Here is an 18231-nt window from a genome sequence, read left to right as displayed (position 1 = left end):
AGGTATGGACAAAGGTGGAAGCAGGGAGACCACCCAGTAGGCTGTTAGAGTCCTCCAGGTGAGATGTGAGGGTGGCTTGAACCTGCATGGCATCAGTGGGGGTGTGACAAGTGAGCAGATCTTTGTGTGTGTGTATGCACACATACGCGTGTGTGCATGCATATATATTAGATCATATATATATTTTGTTAATAGAGCCAACAGGATTTCCTGATGAATTGGGTGTAGAGTAGGACAGGAAGGGTTGAGTCAAGATGACTGAGTTTACAAGAAGGCTATAGGAGGAACAGGTTTATGGAGGACTTTCAGGAGTTCAGGTTTGGCATGTCGAATTTGAACTGCCATTAGACACCCAAATGGAGATCTAGATAGGCAAATAAATCTTATAAGTTGAGAGCTCAAAAGAGAGAAAGAGGTCTGGATTGGACATGTATATTTAGGAACCTTTGGCTAGATGGTCCTTAAAGCCAGGACAGTAGAGACCTGTAAGGAAATGAGTGTGGACAGAGGAGAGGAGAAGTCCAGGCCTGAGCACTGCCACACCTTTGTGAGACAGCTGGGGAGAAGAGGTGGACAGAGCAAAGGAGACAGAGGGGGGTGGCCAGGGAGAGTGGGGCAGCCCAGAAACCTTGGCTAGGGATGTGAAGAAGACGGAGGGTACGTGTTAAACGATGGAAAGCCAAGCTGCTGTTCCAAGAGGCCCACAAGAAGGGGTAATGGGGAATTGGGTTCAAGGAGATGGATTGCGAGGCTCTGCAGTCTTCAGGGACAGGCCTGGAGCTTGTTCATAGTTCTTCTATCTGGGGTAGGCTGGGGGGCTTGTCTTTCTCTGCTTTGTACATTTCTGGACTAAGGGATTTCTCCTTCCTTCCTTCTTCCTCCCTCTCTCCTTCCCTCCCTCATCTATGACTCTTAAAAGCAGGGGGGAAAGCCAGAGAAGGTCAACTGTTCTTCTAAGTTCTAACTACTAACATAGGTGTTCTCAAGAGTAACAGAAGGCTTTCTGTGATCCCAGAGCTGTACCTCTCTGTAATTGTCATTAGGTGGTTAAAGAACAGAAGTCTGCTCAGTGGATAGGTGGAAAGACGGGACCCAACTTGCCCAAGTAAGGGCTTTGGAAAGCAAAGGGGAGAGCGGGCTTCTGTGAGTAGATGCTAGCTATGGTGCCGAGGCCACAGGCAGCTGGTAAAGAGCCACAGCTTCTGCCAACAAGCAGCATATGTGACATCCTAGGATAAATGAGCATGAGGGGCTGGAATGGCCGTGTGCTGGGGTAAGCTATCAATTTTGATAATGTGGTTGAGGTGGAGCAGGATTTCAAGAGGATGAAGTCTAATTTAGTTATCATGAGCCAGGCTCAGAGGGCCTTGTCATATGTGATAAAAGTGCTTCCCAGATTAGCTCAGAGAGGTGGAGATGATTCCTGGAATGGCTTTTAGCAGTTCACAATATTGGCAGAGCGCAGGACCATAATAGTCTGTGACTTTAAAACTATGTTAGACATAGAGATGTTCTTTCCTGGGTTGCATATTTGATTATCTGATGGATTTGAGGTCTTTCTTCAGTAACCCACAGAATGACAGTGAGGATTGTGCCTGCTGCTCTATTAACACGTTACTTAGTCTACTCGAGGAGTGTCACCTTTTTCTTTTAGACGAAATGGAAGGGACAGTTAAACTGGATAATCTGCAAAGTCCCTCCTAGCCCCACAGTTCCATGATGTTATGGCTAAGAAGAGAAAACATGCCTGGGGGCAGATCCTAGCTCTGCCACCTTTCTAGGTGTGCAACTTTAAGCAAAGTAACTTGACTTTCTGTGCCTCAATGTTCTTACCTGTAAAATAAGGATAAGAGTACCTACCTCCTAAGGCTATTGTGAGGATTAAACAGTTAATACACATGAAGCAGTTAGAATGGTGTAGTTGCCCTACAGCCTCAGAACAGGGCGCTTATTATTATTATTGCTCCCTGAAAAATACTCAGTGAGGTGAAGACAGTTTTAGGAACCACGTCTGAGTAGATGTGTGACTTCTGAGTAAACCATGTGACTTACTTACCTGATCCTGGGAGAAACTACCAAGCTGGTTGAACAAACAGGACTGGAGAGGGGGTGTCAAAGGGTGTGGGGCAAAGAGCAGTGTCACAGCTGTGGCAAAAGCCCCCAGAAGGAAGGGCACCTACTTCTCCTTAGCTGAGCAGATATCTGGATTCACATTGCCTGGGAGAGGGGACCAAGAACTGATGACAGGAGGATCACTTGAGGATATTTTCTTCCTGAGACCTCTGAGCAAGGGGACCTGAGGCAGCTCGGTACACAGAAGTAGGGGCAGGATGGCCCATCTTCTGAGCCATGGACCTCTTGAAATGAGAGCTTCTTACAGATCTGGGCCAAGGCTCTTTCATGGCATGGGGGGGCCCCTTGGCATTTCTGGCTTTCAGCCTGGGCTGGTCTAATGGAAGGATCATGATAATATTGGGGTGAGGCTTACGGCATTGTTTTTATAGGCCCAAATGGTCAGATACTAGCAATTTCATAAGGTTCAATGGAATAACAGAGAATTCTTAGCACTTTAATGTGTTCTAAGCACTAATCTAAATACTTACTGTGTTAATTTAATCCTTGCAATAGTCCCACAAGGTAAATCATAATAACTGCACCCTCCTTCCCATTTTACAAATGAGCAAACTTAGTCTCAGCGAGATTAACTAGCCCAAGGTCACCCAGGGAGTAAGTGGTTGATACCCAGAATCCGTGCCACACACATGGATTGTGTTCTTTTGCCTCTGCCTTAGGGGCCTGGCCAGACAACTGGGGCACTTGAGCTGAATTCACACAGTAGCTACTCAAGGTCCCAGGCAAGGATCTGCCCTGCCTGCCTCAGGCACTGCCTCCTCCTCCCCCTCTCAGGGCTTCTTCTACCCTCCACCATTCTCCCCTTTCATTGACAATCACTCTCAGGCTTTCTTCTCACAAAGTAAATGTTTAACAACAGATTGGTTGTTTTAAGACTGAGAAAGAAGTGCTCCAAGGTCCTCTTCTTGTTCTACTATATTGGCTCCTGGGTTTTTCTTCTGCTGCTGCCAGAAGGACCTGTGACTTCCTCATTCCTCTTCCTGCCCTCCCTCCTTGGTCTCCATGGGAAGGTGGAACCCAGGCGGAGCCTGAATGACCACCGTGCCTGAAGGCAACAGGGAGTTCTGGGCGTGTGTGCAAGTTGCTGGAGCTGCTGGTCTGGGCCTCTGTCTGGGAAGTCCTGGAGTCCCACCCAGGCCCTGAGAGAGCCACCAGCGCTCTAGGGGCTGAATGTCAGATGCAGGAGGGGCCCCAGGAGGAGGGACTCCACTCAAACCAGGGTTTTTTTGTTTTTGTTTTTGTTTTTTAAGATGTATTTATTTATTTTGGAAAGAGGGGGGGAGGGGGAGGGAATGAGTTGGAAGGAGGGGCATAGGGAGAGGGAGCCTGACCAGGCCAAGGATCAGGACTTGAGTTGAAGGCAGATGTTTAAACAACTCAGCTACCTAGGTGCCCCTCAAACCAGGTTTTTACAAAAGTGTACTCTATATTTTATTTTGAAATAATTTTATACTTATGAAATGTGGCAAAAATAGAGTTCCCAAATAGTCCACTCATATCCACTTAATGTTTACATCTTCTATACTATAATTAACCAACCAGGAACTTCAAGTTGATAAGATACTATTTATCTACAGATCTTATTTGAATTTTACCAGTTTTCCCATTAATGCCTTTTTTCTAGACCAGGATCCAATTTAGGATCCTAATCTGGGACAGTTCCTCAGTCTTTGTCTTCCTTGACAAAGAAAATTTTCAAAACTTTTAAAGAGTAGTGATTAGTTATTTTATAGGATGACCTTTACTTTGGGGTTGTCTGATGTTTTCTTACAATGACATTGAGAGTCATACCTTTTGGGGAAGAAACCACAGAGGTGATGTGTTCTTCTCAGGATCTCATATCATATGGAGGCCCATGGCGATGGCATGTCTCATTCCTGCTGCCCTTAATCACTTGCCTTAGGTAGGTCTCCAGACTTCTCCACTGTAAAGTTACTATTTCCCCTTTGGTAATTATTAAGTATCTTCTGGGGAAACACTGATACTATATAATTCCACTGTTTCTCATCATTATTTCACCCACTAATCTTAATATCCATTAACAGTTCTTGCCTGTAAGATGTTTGCCTAATGGAGATTTTCTATTTTCACCACTTCTTCTATATCTATTAGTTGCCATTCTTCTGTAAGGGAGAGCTGTCCCTGTCTCCCCTTTATTTATTCAAGTATTTATTTATATCAGTATAGATTCATGGGTGTTTATTTTTTTTCATGGGTTATTAGACACTCATTATTTTGCTATTCAGATTGTCTCAGCTTTGGTCCTTGGGTGCTCCTTTAAGATGTCTTTTGATCCCATCTTTTTTTTTTTTTTTTTTTTTTTTTTGAGATTTTATTTTAGAGAGAGTGCACGCATGAGCAGGGGGAAGGCCAGAGGGAGAGAGAGAATCTCAGACTTCACACTGAGCACAGAGCCTGACGTGGAGACTTGATCACAGAACCTGAGGTGAAATCAAGAGTTGAATGCTCAACACACTGAGCTACCCAGGCATTCCATGATCCTGTCATTTTTAAGGCACTTCCTTATTTTCTGGTGCCATGAGATGTTCTCAGCTTACATTTTCTTTGCCCCACCTTGGAATCACCCATTCTCCAAGGAGCCCTGGTTAAGCCAATATTTTGCCCCTAAAAAATATTCAGAGGTATCATTATAACTTTGGAAATAAGATTGTAGGAAAACATTTATGTGAAGTCCAAGAACAGGTAAAAATTTTTTCATGATCTCTGTCAAGTCACTGGTTGTGGAGGGAGTATTGACTAGCGAGGAACATGAATCTTCTGGGGCTCGGGAAGTGTTCTCTATCTTGATCTAGTGGTGGCTACATACATAAAAATCATCCAGGTGTACACTTAAGATTGTGTAGTTACTGTTTGTAAGTTATGCCTTGCTGAAAAGTAAAAAAGAGAGTTGCAGCAGAGTGCATGATAGAAGGCCACATGGTTCAGTTTGCGATGAGGCCACCATTGAGGAAAGTAAATAATAGAGGAAAACTAACACTAAAATCTGCCTATTAGGGTCACCTGGATGACTCAGTGGTTGAGCTTCTGCCTTCACCTCAGGGTGTGATCATGGGGTCCTGGGATCAAGTCCCACATCAGGCTCCCTGCTCAGCTGAGAGCCTCCTTCTCCCTTAGCCCCTGCCATTCCCCCCACTTGTGCTCTCTGGCTCTCTCTGGCTCTCTGTCAAATAAATAATAAAAAAATTAAATCTGCCTACTAAATAGACAGTTGGCCATGTAATAATTACCTAAACCAAGGTGGATAAATTCTTCCTTTCTCACATAGGAATCTTGGTATTAAGTGAGGATCCTGATGTTATTTGTCTCTTGGGTGCTTGAAGGGAAAAGGGTGACCCTAGGATTTAGGGCTACTGACTGTGAGGAGAGTAGCTGTGCAAGAGACTGTGTGACACTGAGTGTTGGGGGTGTGATGGATGATGGTGGGACACCCTGGCAGAGGGGAAATTTTGGTGGTAGTCAGAGGCAGGTCTGCCTTGGATGTGAGCACCCTGATCATAACTGGCAAGTCTCCTGTGTACAGCTTTGTGCTGCCAAGGGAGGGACTGAATGCCTCTCTTCCCCAGCTGTGAGCCTAGAGAGAGCTCTATTGCCCAGGGAGGCCTATTAAGGTGTCTTGTTGCCACCACTGGCCTTCGAAGGAGGAGGTGAGTAAAGGGCACTGTCTGGGGACCTAGCCTGAGCAGCTGAGAGCTGGAAGGCCTGCTGTCCCACACAGCCCTCCTCAGCACTTGTCCCTGGCCTGCAGTTTGCTGGATGCCATCTCCCTGGTGGTAAGGTAGGGAGAGGACATGGCAGCTGCAGCCAGCCGCACAAAGATCTGCCACGGCAAATTTTCCTAGCAGACATGCAGCCAGAGCGAAGGCCCTGTAGAGGTAGGAGATTGCGTTGTTGGCGGAGGGAAGAGGCAGAGAGAAGGCAGTGGGGCACAGTAGGAGGGGACAGTGCTGCAAAACCTGATTCTGGGCTTGACCCTAAATCAGGGGGAATCTTTGACCCCCTTTCTTCATCATATCAACAGCCCGGGCCTAGAGCCTGGCCCAGGAATGTCTGGGCCTTGACTTGCACTGCCTGCTCTCTGGAGATGGAAGGAGACGGATGCCTGGGTCCCACCCCAGGAGGCCAGCAGAGTGAACTAGGGAGTCGCAGTGAATCATAGCAGAGACTGTACTTTCCTGCCCTTTGGCTAAGGCTGAAGCTGGAATGTTAAATGAGCTTGCAGAGCCACAGAATTCGATCACCGGAAACCATGTTTTTATTCCTGACATCCAGCAATAGAGTACATCAATCAGGGCAGATTGTGGGCGTCAGACTTTGGGAGAGGCTTCCCAAAGCAGGTTAACAGGTGAAACCCAGGACAGGAGATTGTTGAATGAGTTCTGTGAGTGAGGGAATGTGTGGCAGGCCCTCTGTGAGTCAACACACCACCACATAGTTAGACCAAAACAAAAGGAGTTGCTGGAAGGGAGAAGAAGACACTTCCAAAAATCAAAACTACAGTGTGCATGTAGAAGAACGTGAGTTATGCTGAATTGTGGGTACTCGGGGGAAAAAAATGTGTACAGACCACCTGTACAGGTCGGCAGCAGTTCCCCGGTGATGGGCAGCAGCAGGGTGGGAACAGCTTCCTGGAGAACTGGAGACCAGCAACCTCCTCGTCTGTGAGCACTCTGGAGAATACCTGGGAATTATGGACATGAATTATGGTATGAATAAAGAGGACAAGCAGGTTCCCGTGAGCAGTGTGCCCGGGGTCTTTGATCTGATTTGCTCCATCTGTGTCCCAGAGCTGCCACAGACTCTAGAAAAATTGAATGTAGTACAGCAAGTCTGGCTTCAGGTGAGTGACCCTGAGAAGGTGGCCATGGCCTTCATACCCACTCTCCCGCACTATAGCATGCTGTCCATCAAGGTCAGGCTTTTGTGATCCCTACCCCAGCATTTCAAGAGAGACATGTACATTACACCAGGGATCCATGCCTTGGAGCACGCAGCATACAAGCAGTAAGATAAGAACTGGTTGGCAGCAATCCTGGAGAACAACAGTCTGCCGGGGGGTTGTAAACCAGTGACTTTTGGCCAGTTCCTGAGCCTGGCTTCTGGCCCCCAGCCTCGCCCAGGGCAGGCTTATAGCCTCTTTTTATCTTGAACCCCTGATAAACTACCATTTTGTATTTTTTTTTTTTTAAGATTTTATTTATTTATTCATAGAGACACAGCTAGAGAGAGACAGAGACACAGGCAGAGGGAGAAGCAGGCTCCATGCAGGGAGCCCGATGTGGGACTCGATCCCGGGGTCTCCAGGATCACACCCTGGGCTGCAGGCGGCGCTAAACCGCTGCGCCACTGGGGCTGCCCTCATTTTGTATTTTGTAATAAACCCTTAGTTTATATTAGAGAGCAACAAAGAGAAAGAAAGAAACAAAGAAACAGAAAAGAAAGAAAATTTGTACTAAGTAACCCACAGGGAGCCTGAAAACTCTTCCACTATGAGTGGGAAAGGTGTGTGTGCGCCTGAGTCAGAGAGAGCAGGCACTTATTTACCCACCTGGGATTTACCCATCACTGCCCCACAGTCTAAAAAGTCATCTTAGAAAAAGCAGCATCTCTGAGAACCCAGAAGAGCATGGGACCCACAGGATGTTGGACAGGTGCCAACAAGGTCTTGGCTCCAAACTGATTTTGAGAAGCACAGTGCAGGGTACTCCAAAGGCTAATAATCAGAATTCCTTCATATAAAAAGAGAACCGACAAGGAGTCAGTGGGGCCAGCTGATGACCCTAAACCAAAGTGGTGGCTGATCTGAGAATCTGCTTTCATCCTGCAGAAGAAAACCTTGGAGACATTCCTATTCTGCAGGTGTCTGGTGGGAGGCAGGCTAGAGTTGTTCAATGCAAACAGTGCTAAGCCTACAAAGTGTCCCAGGCCTAGATAACAAACAAGATATAAGTAAATCCCTTCAACCCAATGGCACCCACCCACCACTCCTGCAGATACTTGAGGGTAGGATTTCAGAACGTTGTCCAATGCAGGCCCCGTCTTTACAGACATCCAGTGAATTGTCAGTTTGAATCCTACCCAGGGAGCCCTGGGAACTGAAGATCTTTCACCCAAAGCAGGCTGGCGTGAGGAAGGGCACAGTCTGTAGACATAAAACATACTGTTGAGGGGGACACAGCATAGTCTTCTCTGATGGGAAACTTGCTAAATGCACTTTGGCAGAAAACCAATGAACACTCTCAAAAAGTTTACATTCAAGGACGTGTTTTTGGAAGTTTATATTGTAACCAGGGGAATTGTTTTGCTACCTCGCTGATTTTCAAAACGGAGGATTTATTTTAAAGTGCTGCTTATTTGACTAAGAAAATATTTTTACATGCTTGAATACACTTTACATTTGCAAAGGATGTTCCAGTATTGCTAAGTGATTTTACACACAGTATCTTACTTAATAGTGTATATTTTATGTGGTCTTTAAATTCTTTGCTGTTAATCATTCCATATCCTGTCTGGTTGTGCTTGGTTCTTATCACTGAGTAAAATCAAGCAGCTCTTCCACGTCTCCTTCAAACAGCCTCTACTATGACTTCCTTTCTTCTTGTTCCTACTGTATCCTGCCCCACTTCTCTTCTTACACCAGGGCAAGCAGTGTATATTATAGTGGTTATGTGCACTACCTCTAGAGCCAGAGTGCCTGGGTTCAAATTCCAGCCCAGCACTACTGTGCGACCCTGGGACAAATTCCTTAATCTCTCTGCCTCAATTTCCTTATCTGTAAAATGGAAGTGATATTATGCATCTCGTAGAGTTGATGTGAAGATTAAGTAAGTCAATAGAGAGCACGTGTGTAAAGCACTTAGAGCCCCATCTGGTATATAGTAAGTGCTCAATAAATGATAACTGTCACTATAATGATTATTACCCTTGATGTTCTTCATCTAGGATGAAGTTCTTCCATCTATTAGACATACTCTAATGGGCTTCTCCTGTACCTTTTCCATATGGGGTTATAACCTCTATCCCTTCTCCTTTGGCTCATTTATCTTATTATCATTTCCTCCACCCCCATGGCTCCAATTACTTTTCTGCTATACTCCTTTTCCTTTAGGATCCTCTGGATTCTCAGTCGGTACCAAGGTCAGGCTGTTTTCTGCTATTTTAGCCATTTCCAACTTTTCTTTGGTCCCTTCCTATTAATTTGGAGTTGCTCTCTGCTGTTTGTGCCATAAGCTGTCCTGTCATGACTATTGTATTTCATCCCATTGCGTGTCAGGCTTTGTGCTCCTATGACCTGGTTTTGTAGCAAATCTTCAGTTATTCCCTGCCCCCACGGTATATCTTCTCTATTCCTAGATAAAAGCACCTGATTTGTGATTAATACCTTCTTCCCCCAGCCACTTAGTTTCTAATTTTTTTCTACTATCCCAAATTTATATGTAATGCATTGGGCCCGGTTTCCCATTGATGCGGCTCCATGATAAGGGTGCAGTTCCTAGGAATAGCCACTAGGTGGCAGAGTGCCTCCTCATGCTGCGCCTTCCTGCCTAGGGCGCACAGGCGTGTTAACTTGGCCAGGATTAAATTTCCAGGCTTCTTGGAGGTTTCTAGCAAGGTGAGAGGATTTGGAAATTATAGATTGATTCTATCCCAGCAAAGGATATTCTCTTCTAGAGAGATTTACCCCTATATCGTTAATCAATTATGCAGCCATAGGTATTCGTTATAGAAAAATCAGAACTACCGACAAGCAAAGAGGACAAAAGACCAAGTACCTGAACCCTTACCACACACAGATGATAGATTTCCTTCCAGACATTTCTCCATGCAAATCTATACAAATAAATACATGCTGTGTGTATATAACCATTAATGCAACCATTTTATATACTCTTGTTTTGTAACCCCTTTTATCACTTTACAAAATATGGTGGATGTTCTATCATGTCAAAAACTGTACATCTACATTTCCCCCATTTTTGTACTTTTTACACATTACATGAGTACATGGTTGTACAGAAACTGTGAAAACATTAAAATACCAAATTGGCTACAAGATATTTTATTTTATAGATTTACCTTGATTTATTTAATGAAAGGTCGTTCACTGTGTAACATCTAGACATTTCCTTCCTTGGGATCTCACTGTTTGGTCTGCATCCCAAATATGCTTTTCTTCCTTTAAGAGCTTTTTAATCCCTCTAGTGGTAACCCCACACCTGGTTGCCTACTGGGATCTTTGGAGAAATGTTATTCCCAGGTCCTACCCAGGTTTTTAGAATCCAAAACTCCAGGGATGAAGCTTGGACCCAAGCATTTCTAAGAGTTCCTACAGTCGATTCACTTTTGCAGCCTGGTTGGAACTGCTGGCTGTGATGATAGGTAGGATAAACACTTGAAACCCCAAGGGTTTCATTAAGGCTTGCAAGTTCCCAGGATCTTTTTGCTTATGTTCTGGATGAGGCTAACCATGTATCATTCCTTTAGCTCCCCTTCCATGGAGGGCAGGGGTTGGTTCTGAGTCAGTGAAGTATGTCCTCAAGAAATAGGATAGCAGGGCACCTGGGTGGTTCAGTCGGTTAAGTATCTGCCTTCGAATCAGAGAAAGACAAACATTATATGGTCTCATTCATTCGGGGAATATAAAAAAATAGTGAAAGGGATTAAAGGGGAAAGGAGAGAAAATGAGTGGGAAATATCAGAGAAGGTGATAAAACATGAGAGACTCCTAACTCTGGGAAACCAACAAGGGGTGGTGGGAAGGAAGGTGGGCGGGGGGATGGGGTGACTGGGAGACGGGCACTGAGGGGGCACTTGGCGGGATGAGCACTGTGTGTTATACCATATGTTGGCAAATCGAACTCCAATAAAATATACAAAAAATATATATATACGTCTGCCTTCGGCTCCCTGCTCATGATCTCTCTCTCTCAAATAAATAAAGTCTTAAAAAAAAGGAAATAGGATGGCAATTTGACCTCACCCAGCAGGTTGATTGAAAATGGGACTGAAATTCTATAATGATAAAAGCAAATTGTACAGAGAGAGAGAGAGAGAGAAATGTTTTCCAATGAATAAGCTAAAAATAGAAGATTAGCATTAAGATAGATATTTGGGTATTAAACTTACTCTGGGGAAGCCTGGGTTGCTCAGTGGTTGAATGTCTGCCTTCGGCTCAGGGCATGATACCCAGGTTCCAGGATTGAGTCCTGCATAGGGCTCCTTTCATGGCGTCTGCTTCTCCCTCTGCCTTGTCTCTGCTTCTCTCTCTCTCTCTCTTTCTCTTTCTCTCTCTCTGTCATGAATAAATAAACAAAATCTTTAAAAAAATAAACTTACTCTGAAGGGAAGTATAAGAATTCTTATTGGCTGTGGTGGGACTCAAAAGAAGGGCAAGCTACAAGAGCAAGGGACTTTAACTTAGGGTCTATGTTTAGAAGTCAGGGGATCCCTCCAAAAAAAAGAAAAAGAAGTCAGAGGACCCCTAGAAATGAATGGAAACATAATATCATCTTTATTTCCAATAACCCCAAACTCAAAGTAGCATTTCCAACAATGATGAATGTAGCCAAGAAAGCACAGTAATATGTGCAGTACCTACTTTTGTCACTAATTGCAGAAATTTACATATCCTATGAAGTTGTTACAGATATCTCAACATTGTTTGTGTTCACAACTACTTTGAAATAATGGTATTTAATCTGCCATTAGATCTTATTCTAGAATATATTAATAAAGCACATCTATGATGGTATCATAAATCTGTGTAAAAATATTTTAATAATTGTTTCAATTTAACTGGTCTTCTTTGTGATATTGTGTGTTTTATGTATTTAAAACCATCATTCTGAGAAGGGATCCATAGGCTTCTCCAGATAGCCAAAGAGTCTGAAGTACAGAAAAGGTGAGGATCAAATTAGAATAGTTGCATTACAAGGGCAACATTTTTTTAAAAGTTTAGATTAAAAACAAAAACAAAAAACAAGGTAGACATAGAACAGGCCAAGACAACCCAGGAGAATTGTTAACCATGAGAAAAGCACCCTCCAGAGATGTTTAGATTAGCTGACAGCATTTTTAAAAGCAAAGGTAGTATCTGGGTGGGTTGAGTGAATATCAGTAACTAGCTGAGTAATGAATCTGGTTGAATGAATATCAGTAACAAGAATGCAGTGGTAAGGGGTGGTTACCTGCAGGGTTTGGGAAATTTAAAGTGGATGCCAGCCACCAAGATGGGTGGGGGAGAGGAGTATGAACATACATAGAGAAGCGTGTAGCGTGATTCCTTTCTCATTGTGTTCTTCCCGTGAGCTCACGACCATTTTGACTTAAGGCTTTTGAGTTCTGTACTGAGGCTTCGAGATCTCAGGAAAGAGGTTTACAATGAACAAAATGTGTTTGTTAAGAGTATGCAGTGCTGGTGGAGATCTAGGGAAATGAGCATTTTTCTGGAATGCATTTTCTGAATGAGTGTTAAGTACCTTTAAAATGTTTGTATTCTTTAACATAGTAATTTCATTCCTAGGAATTCAGCTCCAAGGAAATAATCTAAAATATGGCTCTATGCACAAGGCATTCGTTATAATTTCATTATAATGAAAAACCAGAAATAATTAAGTGCTCAAAACAGGAAGATGTAAATTATGGTATATCTGCATCATGAGAAATTCTTTGGCCGAGAAAGTACCTATGAGGAGTTTTTAATATTAGAGGAAATGTTTATGATAAATGCTAAACAGATTCAAAATTATATAGAGAAAATGTTTCAACTATGGAAAATGTGCAGAAAAAGGAGTTTCAGAAGGAAATATGCTAGAATGCTTAAAAGTAATCCTCTTGATTACGAAGTTACAAGTAATTTATTTTTTGCTTTTTTACTTGTTACTATACAAAAGCACCACAGAATGTTCTGCTGTATAAGTAATTTTATTTTATTTTATTTTATTTATGATAGGCACGCAGTGAGAGAGAGAGAGAGAGGCAGAGACACAGGCAGAGGGAGAGGCAGGCTCCATGCACCGGGAGCCAGATGTGGGATTCGATCCCGGGTCTCCAGGATCGCGCCCTGGGCCAAAGGCAGGTGCCAAACCGCTGCGCCACCCAGGGATCCCTGCTGTATAAGTAATATATAAAAACTGTATAGTTGGGGCTCCTGGGTGGCTTAGTCAGTTGAGCATCCAACTCTTGGTTTTGGCTCAGGTCACGAGCTCAGGATCCTAAGATAAAAGTCCCTTCCCCGTCTCTGCTCAGCAGGGAGCCTGCTTGACATTCTCTCCCTCGGCCTGCCCCCATGCACTCCCTCGCTCTCTCTTTCTCTCTGGAATGAATGAATAAATCTTTTTCAAAAAATTTCATTGTAAAAATTGAAAACACAGGGTTGCTCAAATGATACAGAAGTGTAATGGGAAAAATGTGAAAGTCTCTTGTCGCTGAAGGTAACCATGGTTAATAGTTTACCTCCTCATCTTCTAGATTTTTTGTATACATATAGAAATATATTGTGTTTTCTTATTTACCTAAGGGGGGTCATTATATAAGTATTTTTCTACAATGCTTTTTTTTTTTTTTACTCCTAAAAATGTCTTAATTATCTTTCCACCTCGGCGCATGTCCTTCTCCTTCATATGTTCTGTGTGCTGCCATGTATATCATGATGTGGATAACCCCCGCTGTTTGAAGCAGTGGTGCATGCAGTGAAGACCTTTGTGGGGGAGTGTGAATATTTCCTAAAGACAGGGAGACAGAGGTAGAGTTGCTGGATCAAAGCCCATGTGCATTTCTAGTTTTGATAGATACAGCCTGTGTTTATTAAGATGATAAAACTTGTCTACTGTAACCAAGACCCTAGAACTACAGGGGCTTAAAACAAGATAGTTGTTTACTTCTCGTTTAATAAGTAGTCTAAGTGTAAGCAGTCCAGGGCTACTGTTCCACCACCAAAGTGCCAGGGACTCAGATTTCTTCTGTCTTGTTGCTCTGCCGTCTTCAACACACGGCTTTAATCTTATGGTCTGAGATAACTGCTTCCACTCTTCCATTGGTATCTGCTTTCTGGGAAGTGGGGAAGGAGTGGTCTAGGGCAGAACCCCGGGCTTACACTGTCCCAGGATTGGGATCTTAAGCATCTTGGCCATACATAGTAGTGATGTGCCACGGGCAGCTTTGTGCACAGCTAAGTTTCTAAAAGCAGAAATCTCATAAAAGATATGCAAGACCTTTACACTGAAAACTACAAAACATTGCTGGAGTGTCCAGATCAGCTAAAAGCAAGGTTTTTAAAATACTCGTCATGTGGGTCGGCCATGGGGACTCTTCCCATTACCTTTCCATATGACTCACCTGTTTTCCTATTTGGTGCTCTTCTTTATTTCTTACTGATTTGTAGGGTCTCCTTTTTGATTACGGATGGTAACATTTTGTCTTTTAAAGTGTTACAAAATATTTTAGTCAGTTTCTTATGTCTTTTTTTTTATTTTTTTTTATTATTTTTTTTTATTTATGATAGTCACACAGAGAGAGAGTGAGAGAGGCAGAGACACAGGCAGAGGGAGAGGGAGAAGCAGGCTCCATGCACCGGGAGCCCGATTTGGGATTCAATCCTGGGTCTCCAGGATCGCACCCTGGGCCAAAGGCGGGCGCCAAACCGCTGCGCCACCCTTCGGCACCTCTTGACATATTGAAGTTATATGTAATCAAGTCTGCCTGTCTCCTTATGTCTCTGGGTTTTGTCTTGTTATTTATAACATGACTCTTGACCTCAGGGCTGTGGGTTCAAGCCCCATGTTGGGTGTAGAGATTACTTAAAAATAAATAAGTAAATAGACTTTTTTAAAAAGGCAGGGAATGGATAAAGAACACTGAGTAGTAGCAGCAGCAGTGTAGTGACCTAAATTATAGAGACAACCTCTCATTCTCTTTTTATTCTAATATCCTCTTTAACAGGCTGTCTCTCTGGAGCTGTTTGAGGGACCTGGGCTTTGAGAACAGAATAGGATTGAGATAGGTAGAGGAGAAAAGAGAAAGTCTCCCAAGTTAAAGGAACAACATAAATTAAAACCATGGATGCACAAATCAACCTGGCTGAAATGGACCTAGCTGGAGGAGGCATGGGCATTAGAAAATAAACTGGACAGGTAGATTGAGGCGGTCTCAGGAGAATAGGGCAGAGGCTAAATAAATACAATTAGAAGTGAACCCTGGGATTGGGAGGAATGTAGCAAATGCAAAAGGATACACATTTATGAATATGAATAAAGGGGTTTTTTTGAATAAAGTTTTTTTTTAAGGAAACAAATATCTAACAAAAGGTAAATGGTTGAGTAAATTAGAGTATAGCCACATGATGGGATACTAACACTGACAATAGTCATTTTTTGAAGGCTGCATGGAAAAACACTAAAGTTATAGTAAAAGGAGATGATTTAAAAGCATATAAAAATCCTAACTATTATCACAGCTATTTAAAGAAATAGGTATGTGAGAAAAAGGCTGAAAAGAAAAACTTGAAAATAAAGAGAGGTGTAGTTGGATGATGCGTGATTTTTTTTCTCTTTTTAGATACCTTTATTTGTTGGTGTCGTTCTCTGTTTATAGTATTTTTAAAAGAGGCAGGTGTTAGTGGATACGAGAGAATCAACAGAGGCTTTTCAGAGCTTCCTGAAGGTGAACTGGGAGTTGGGGGCTGAGTGCCGCTTGGGAGGAGGGAGCTGACCCTATGGGATGTGTGATCCAGAAGGAAGGGACCCCCCTTCCAGGGCCTGCTGATCCCTTGGTCTATAGTACCGGCATGATAAAAAGCTTCTTTTCTGGCCTTCCAGGGTCTCCTGATGCTGCTACAAAACCTACCTACGATACACTGGGGCAACGAAGAGATTGGGCTGCTTCTCGCTGAGGCGTACAGACTAAAGTACATGTTCGCTGATGCCCCTAATCACTACCGCCGATAGGTGCTGTCTCCTCAGGGGGACCCAGACTGTCCCCATCTCTGATGGCAATCTGATCACTGTGGCCACTGTGCGAGCCGTGGACTCCGGCCAGGAACCACTCCTGCTGTAAAAAGCTCACATCCGCCGCCCAGGTCTTAACTCTGGCGTGCCTGTCCACCACTCCACGTCTCTGGATGTGTTTCTTGGACCACTCTCAGTATTCCATGACATGTGGATGGGCCCAGCTCTGGGAGAAGACAGGAAAGGAGGTACAGGGTTGTCTGCCCCTTTAAAAGAAACTGGACAAAAGAAGGGGAAGGCTCAGGGATTTGTCCCTACATGGGCTGACTGTCTCTCGCCTCCTGGCCCCTGACTGATGCCGTTGCTTTTTGTGACATAGTTTGATTTGATCACAGGTCAAAAAACGCCTTATGTTTTCAAGACTCCTGCCCCCGCCCCCTCCCATCCTAGCCCTTCCCCTTCTGCCCTTGTCTGAGCCAGTGAGGGGCAGCTTCAGACTGTTGTCCTCAGATGGAGGTACTGATGCTTCTAACTCTGGGAAGAGGCCTGCACCCAAGGGCTAGGAATTTTCTTTTTCCTTTTCTCACCAGATGTCTGTGTGTGCCTGCGTCTGTGTGTATATGTGGGTGTACACACCCATCAGCATTTAGTTACACATATCCAGACCAGCCCCATGACAAACAGCTGGGAAGGGCCCCGGTGACCAAGTATACAGGCGTCCCTTGAGAAGGATCAGGGCAGGGGAGGGGGGAAGGGGCCTTATACCTCTACAAACCCTTTTTCCATGATGACCCACTCCAAGATATTATGTGTAAATTGTGTTATTATGTATATGGGTAAAGATGTACAAATATATGTCCTCTTTGTAGCAGATATGATTTTATATTTATAATGTGCATCAACATGTGAAAGCAATCTAGGTCACGAGCACAGAGGAAGTTGCCAGGCAGGTGCGTTTGGCAGCTCCAGGTTGGTTTCTGGGTGCCCTCCGGTGAGGGGAAAAGTGGGAGTCTGCCAAGCGCAGGCCACCGAGCAGATGGAGCTGCTTCGAGAGTCGGTGGCGAGTCGGTGGCGGCTGTCCCGAGCATCAGTGTCTCAGAGTGTTCCTCTCTTCCCTCCCCAGCTCTTTGTGGAGCATCTGCCCCACTCCTTCCCCGTGAGGGGTGGACAGAGCCCCCCCACCTCTCACTGGAGCCCAGCCGCCTCCCAGAGAGGTGGCTCCAGAGGCAGAAGCCCTCCTGCATGTTTTCAGCCCTTCCCTTTCCCCAGGAGGCTGGGGGAGAGCCTTTGTCTTTCCGTTTTAAGTCAGCATCATATTCAAGACAGAAGCTGTGACTGACTCATCCGTGCCAAGGAGAGGGGTTTTCTGTGTCTCCCTGGGGTTTGGGGCTCTTCTCAGTGAGAGGCATCCAGGGTCCCCCACTGTCACCCTCATACCCCACCCAGCTCATGAGATGGGTGGTGCCTGTTTGATTTCTGGAGTTTCGTAGTGGAGGGGCAGTGGGGGTATGGTGGCAAGCAGCCGTCATTCTCTGGAGAAGCCGGTCAGTGTCCCCGGGTGGGTGATACCTTTGAGTCTTTGCCAGTGAAGCTCCACCACGCTGGCATGTTACATTCTCATCTGGAGCTGTTTCTCAGGCATTCTTCCTAACCGTCTCCTCTTCCCCCTCAGTGTGCCTCAATGGTCTCCTTCACAGAGTGAGAGGGCTGTGGCCCTCCATCAACCGGACTAATTAAAGAAAGACACCTGTGTTCCCAAGTGGTGGTTTTATTTTTTTAGTTTTTATGTTTGTATGGAAATTGTGGATAAAGTGAAAGAATTGTAAATAAATAGTGTATTTCCTCCTCCACTGCTGATTTTTCACCCATGGATTTGTATAACCTGGAACCAAAGGGGTCCCCATTCCTCGGGTTTTTCTTGCTGGTATTAGTAAGGGTTAGGGGACAAGTCCTCTGTGGGGCAAGCAGGAGATCAACAGAAAATCACCAGGCAGTCACAGAGGACTGAGCATCTACTCTGTGATGGATCCTGCAGAAAATACAAAAATGAACATGGGACCTAACCACTGACATTTATAGAGTACCTTGCCACGTGCCAAGCAAGCCCTGTGATAAACACTTGAATGGTTTCTTCACC

General features: G+C 44.4%; 1 protein-coding gene across 7 annotated transcripts in view; it reads left to right on the top strand.

Moving 5' to 3' along the window:
* Window positions 1-18231, top strand: part of TBC1D22B (TBC1 domain family member 22B) — an 83399-nt gene that overhangs the window by 58312 nt on the left and 6856 nt on the right. For 2 of the 7 annotated variants that reach the window (XM_077904192.1, XM_077904190.1), the window contains 2 exons: window positions 3966-4036; window positions 4463-4579. In XM_077904192.1, the coding sequence (XP_077760318.1) occupies window positions 3966-4036; window positions 4463-4565 (174 nt within the window). In that variant the 3' untranslated portion in view covers window positions 4566-4579. Of the gene's footprint in view, window positions 1-3965; window positions 4056-4462; window positions 4580-15705; window positions 15811-15965; window positions 17945-18231 lie in introns of those variants that run through there. The other 5 variants (XR_013383595.1, XR_013383594.1, XM_077904191.1 and 2 more) reach the window with 5 other exon arrangements.

The sequence above is a fragment of the Canis aureus genome, chromosome 7 (genome assembly GCF_053574225.1).
Source record: "Canis aureus isolate CA01 chromosome 7, VMU_Caureus_v.1.0, whole genome shotgun sequence".
Classification (NCBI taxonomy): Eukaryota; Metazoa; Chordata; class Mammalia; order Carnivora; family Canidae; genus Canis; species Canis aureus.
Note: the sequence above shows the minus strand (reverse complement) of the source record. Positions and strands in the feature narration are given on the sequence as shown.